Below are 5,241 nucleotides of genomic sequence, written 5' to 3'. Positions count from 1 at the left end.
AAATATTTTCCCAGCTTACTTATCAGCCTTTTGTTTTAATAAATATTCTACGTTTGTATATTTTTTTTATCAGAGATTAAGCACACTTATTTTTAAAATACAAATTTGAGTATGTTTTGTCTCTCATATGCTACATAAATATAATTTCTTAATATTGAATAAATTATACTCACTAGTATTAGATAAAAACTATACATGATTTCCTTCTTCTTTTTCATATTACTTCAATTTTTTTATTATAATGAACAAAATCTATTAATAATAAAATTATATATTTCAATATAAATTAAAATAAATTGGCATATCAAAAAAAATTTCAAACTAAATTGAAATAACGTATTACATTTGACATAAATTTTGCACAAATCTCAAATTGACTTTTAGAAGTAACCCATTTGTTTTCCTTTTTTCATAATTAAAATCAAATTTTAAAATTGATCATATTCTATTTGTTCATTTAAAAATAATTTAAAACTATTTTCTCATTGTTATCTATTTTAATAACTCTACTTTGATAAAAACAAAATTCGGGTAAAATGTTTTTTTTTTTATATAGGAAACATAAGAACATCTTTAATGAAAGTTAATTACAATACTTAGTTAAAGAAAAGTATTGAAGAGTTTAATTTTATATCAATTAATGTTTTTATTTATAAGCAATTACGACAGAAAATACTCAAAGTATAAATTTTAATATGAAGATAAATTTTACACACATTTATAAGGTTAAATAAAATTATACTTGATTTTCTTCGGTGGTTTCATACGTTGTTTTAAATTCTTTGATTTTGAAGGGAAATTTATACACAATAAGAAATAAGAATTTAAAAACAGAAAATAAAATCTTACTAAACTTCAAAGGGACATAAGTATGATCTATTTATAATTTAATTGATTTTGAAAAGAAAAGAAAAAGTTGTGAGAAAAACATTTTCCCAATTAATTAACTGTTCATCATGCCAGTGGAAAATTCAAAGTTTACCAACATTCACTTAAAACTCGCGATATTTTATGACATAATAGCCTTTATTGTACTATTCTCTATTTATCACGTCCTATACTCGTATTAATTGCCGTAACGTAAAATAAAATATTAAATTTCCTTTCGAGTTCCCATTCTTATTTATTTAAAAACAAATAATAATTAATAAACATGAATTTTTGGCTGGCCAAGAAGTCGGTTTGGTCGTTTGTTTGGTTCATTATAGCTTCCAAAAAGAGTGTCTCTGTATCTGTCTCTGTGTCTTCTAGTGAGAGAAACAAAGAGAGAGAAAGAGAAACAACATTGAAGAGGAAGAGGAGGAAGAACAACACCTTCTCTTTCTTTCACTGAGATCTGAACCAAAACAGAGCCTCGTCTTTGTACTCTGTGATGAAGCTCGTTACCAATTCTGCTCACATTATTTGCGTTTGAACTTCAACGTTCTCTTTGAAGAGATTATTCTTCTGTTTCCGGGTTTCGATGAAGGAGGGTGAGAAGGTATTGGATCCGCAGCTATGGCACGCGTGCGCAGGTGGCATGGTTCAGATGCCCAAAGTGAACTCCAAAGTCTTCTACTTCCCACAGGGTCACGCTGAACATGCTCACACCAACATTGATCTCAGGGTTCCGCCACACATTCTCTGCAACGTCGAAGCCGTGAAGTTCATGGCGGACCCAGAAACCGACGAGGTCTTCGCCAAACTCAGTCTGGTTCCTCTCAGAAACTCGGAACTCGGTCCCGACTCGGAGGGGGGTGCTGACGCGGCGGAGGCTTCGGAGAAACCCGCGTCTTTCGCGAAGACTCTGACGCAGTCGGACGCCAACAATGGTGGCGGGTTTTCGGTGCCACGGTACTGCGCGGAGACGATTTTTCCGCGGCTGGACTACTCGGCGGAGCCGCCGGTGCAGACGGTGGTGGCGAAGGACGTGCAGGGGGAGACTTGGAGGTTCCGGCACATATACCGAGGGACGCCACGTCGACACTTGCTGACGACAGGGTGGAGCAGTTTCGTGAACCAGAAGAAACTGGTGGCTGGGGATTCTGTGGTGTTTCTGAGGTCTGAGAATGGGGAGTTGTGTGTTGGGATTCGGAGGGCAAAGAAGGGAATTGGGTGTGAGGTGTGGAACTCTGCTTCTGGTTCAGGGTCTGGAAGTGTAGGTGGAAGTGGGAATTGTGGGATTGGTCCTTATGGGCCTTTCTCTTTTTTCCTTAGAGAAGAGAGCAAGAGTTTAAGGAATGGTGGTGGTGGTGGTGGGAATTTGAGTGGAAGGGCCAAAGTGAGGCCTGAGGCTGTTGTTGAAGCTGTGACACTGGCTGCTGGTAATAAACCTTTTGAGATTGTTTATTATCCAAGAGCTAGTACTCCTGAGTTTTGCATTAAGGCTTCTTCTGTGAGGGCTGCTATGAGGATTCAGTGGTGTTCTGGGATGAGGTTCAAGATGGCCTTTGAGACTGAGGATGCTTCCAGGATAAGTTGGTTCATGGGAACCATTGCTTCTGTTCAGGTTCTTGATCCCATCCGCTGGCCTAATTCCCCATGGAGGCTTCTTCAGGTACCATCTCCTTCCATTTACGACACTTTAGATCGTTCTTCACATCTTTGGTTTTACTACCAGGAACTGATTCTGGATCCAGACTCCATTTCATTTTACTGATAACTTTTTGTTTCTGGCATAAACCCATCCAAACATCAATCTTCTCCCTTCAAAGTTAATTTTGTTTTGGTAATTTGTAGAAAATGCTTTTGAGACATCTTTTTCCTAAAATGTTTATTTGCGAGGTGTAATTAATTCACATGCAGTTGTAAACCCATGAATACTACGATTATGAGAGGATGACTGAAATACCAAATGTTGATTGAAGAAATTATATTGTGTACTTTACAATCTCCATTGGATTCATATCGTGGATGAATTTTGTTGAAAATTAGATTGTGCAGACTTTATTGGTGTTGTTGCGACTGTTATCCCTACAGGTAACTTGGGATGAGCCAGATTTGCTGCAAAATGTGAAGCGTGTTAGCCCGTGGTTGGTTGAATTGGTATCAAACTTACCGGTCATCAATTTCACACCTTTCTCTCCACCAAGAAAGAAGCTGCGGTTTCCGCAGCACCCGGAGTTCCCCCTTGATGTTCAATTTCCAATACCAACGTTTTCAGGCAACCATCTCGGGCCTAACCACCCCTTGTGTGGTTTTTCGGATAACCCTCCTGCAGGCATACAGGGAGCCAGGCATGCTCAAATTGGATCATCACTATCAGATCTCCACCTTAACAAAAAACTGCAGTTGGGGTTGCTTCCATCTAATATCCACCAACTTGGAGTGTATAGTGGGATTTCAAATGGTAACACCACCACCAACCATGATAAGAGCAAAGAAAGCTTATCACACTTGCTGTCCATGGGGAAATCTAGCAATAGTTTGGAGAAACCTGATGATGTTAAGAAACATCAGTTTTTGCTCTTTGGTCAACCAATACTCACTGAGCAACAAATTTCTAGAGATGTGTTATCTCGTGGGAAAAAATCTCCAGATGATGTTAAGGACAAAGAGAAGTGCGTTTTGGGTGACTCCCAATCAGCACTCTCACGGCAGTTTTCATCAGGGAAAGCTTCTGCTGCTGAGTTATCTTGGCAACTTGGCTTGGATACTGGTCATTGTAAAGTTTTCTTGGAGTCAGAAGATGTAGGAAGGACCCTAGACCTATCACGGCTTGGTTCTTATGAAGAACTGTATAGGAGACTTTCCTACATGTTTGGAGTTGAAAGATCTGAGATTCTGAATTATGTATTCTACTATGATGCCAAAGGTGCTGTTAAGCAAACTGGTGATGAACCCTTCAGGTATCATTTTTGTTTTCGTTTTTTTCATCTCAGCGTTAATTGAATCAGTTTATATTTTCACTAAGGTACCTAAATCTGGCATATCTTCCATTCCATGACTTGTACCCTTCGGATGCATGTTTTTATCTTTAGCCGTGATCTTATTGCAGTGACTTCATGAAGACAGCGAAAAGATTGACAATTCTGACGGATTCAGGCAGCAAAAATGTTAAAAGGTAAGAAACAGCTTGGTCTTGTTACACTTTTATCTTCATCTTTGTGGATAACTACACGTTGATATTTCTTCTCGGACAAAGGAAAGCAAGAAATTATTTTTTGGCAAAACCATTAAGATGAGCCCACCAATAAAATATCTATCATAAAGTAGAAGTAGTCACATTTTTTCATAGAATCATCACATTTGGCTTCTTCACTATCCTATTCTTACGGGATTGTAATATTTCACTTTATAATTCTCCCAAAACTTTTTATGTATGAGTAACCTTTCCTCAAAATCTATTTTGCAGGGCCTTTATTACAGGAACTCGGAATGGTGAACATGGACTTGATGCATCAAATAAAACAGGCCCTCTGAGCATATTTGCTTAAAAACACTGTAGCATGAATCTGAGACATTGTTGAGATCTGAGTAGTGATGTGTGGAAGGACAGCTTTAACTCCGTTTACCTCTGCATAAGACTGAACATGTACTGAATCTTTTATCGAGGTTACTAATGTACTGTGTACCTAAAAACAATATTTTGTAAGGTTGGCATCGTTGGTTTTTTTTTGTGTACAAATAATGATGCTCTTATGATGGTCAACTATTATTGTAATAATCAAAACCAAGATTTGGACCCCATTTGCCAACTTGCTTTTTTTCCATGGTGCTCTCACATGCTGCTTTCTAGGTGTCTCCACGTCACCAGTTCTCAATAAATTGAAGAAAGGTATAATAATATATAGTGTGTTTGATGAGTGGACAAACACATTAACGCGTCACCAATTGTTGATAATGTCTGCCAATATTTATTGATCTCAGGCAATGTATCTGTCATTCGAATTTAACCACATTTGATCTTGTGCTACTCTTTTTGCTCTATTTCCTTCTACCCTCAATCAACTACTTCTTACTAGATAACATGCATCTACCCTCTACAGTTTTTTAGTCATTCATATACAGATCAGAAGGAAAAGTTGTCATTGATTCAGCTTATTTTAACAAAAATAAGTTCTTTTCTGTCAACTTTATTGAAAAGCTTAGAGGAATTATTTCTTACAAATATCTAAACATGCACTTCATATTCATCCCAAAAAAAGTATATGAAAATTGCAGTGCAATGCAAAAAAAAAGAGATAGTTATACCTTCTACCAATACCTACAACCACAAAAGCAAAGGTAAGCATATATTTAAATACTGGTATGTGTACTATA

General features: G+C 37.1%; 1 protein-coding gene across 1 annotated transcript; it reads left to right on the top strand.

Annotated features, from left to right (window-relative positions):
* Nucleotides 1-1,163: 1,163 nt before the first annotated feature.
* Nucleotides 1,164-4,668, top strand: LOC137820334 (auxin response factor 18). Its single transcript, XM_068624369.1, has 4 exons — nt 1,164-2,536; nt 2,959-3,827; nt 3,977-4,042; nt 4,334-4,668. The coding sequence occupies exons 1-4, from the start codon at nt 1,463-1,465 to the stop codon at nt 4,413-4,415; spliced, it is 2,091 nt and encodes a 696-aa protein (XP_068480470.1). The 5' UTR covers nt 1,164-1,462; the 3' UTR covers nt 4,416-4,668.
* Nucleotides 4,669-5,241: the final 573 nt, after the last annotated feature.

The sequence above is a fragment of the Phaseolus vulgaris genome, chromosome 11, assembly GCF_051622355.1.
Source record: "Phaseolus vulgaris cultivar YP4 chromosome 11, ASM5162235v1, whole genome shotgun sequence".
NCBI lineage: Eukaryota > Viridiplantae > Streptophyta > Magnoliopsida > Fabales > Fabaceae > Phaseolus > Phaseolus vulgaris.
The sequence above is the reverse complement of the archived record's forward strand: the minus strand, read 5'-3'. Positions and strand labels throughout refer to the sequence as shown.

Coding starts and splice junctions, on each gene's coding strand:
- LOC137820334 (XM_068624369.1), top strand. CDS start 1,463: ATGAAGGAGGGTGAGAAGGTATTGGATCCGCAGCTATGGCACGCGTGC. Junction 3,828..3,976: donor ACTGGTGATGAACCCTTCAG/GTATCATTTTTG, acceptor ATCTTATTGCAG/TGACTTCATGAAGACAGCGA. Junction 4,043..4,333: donor GGCAGCAAAAATGTTAAAAG/GTAAGAAACAGC, acceptor TCTATTTTGCAG/GGCCTTTATTACAGGAACTC.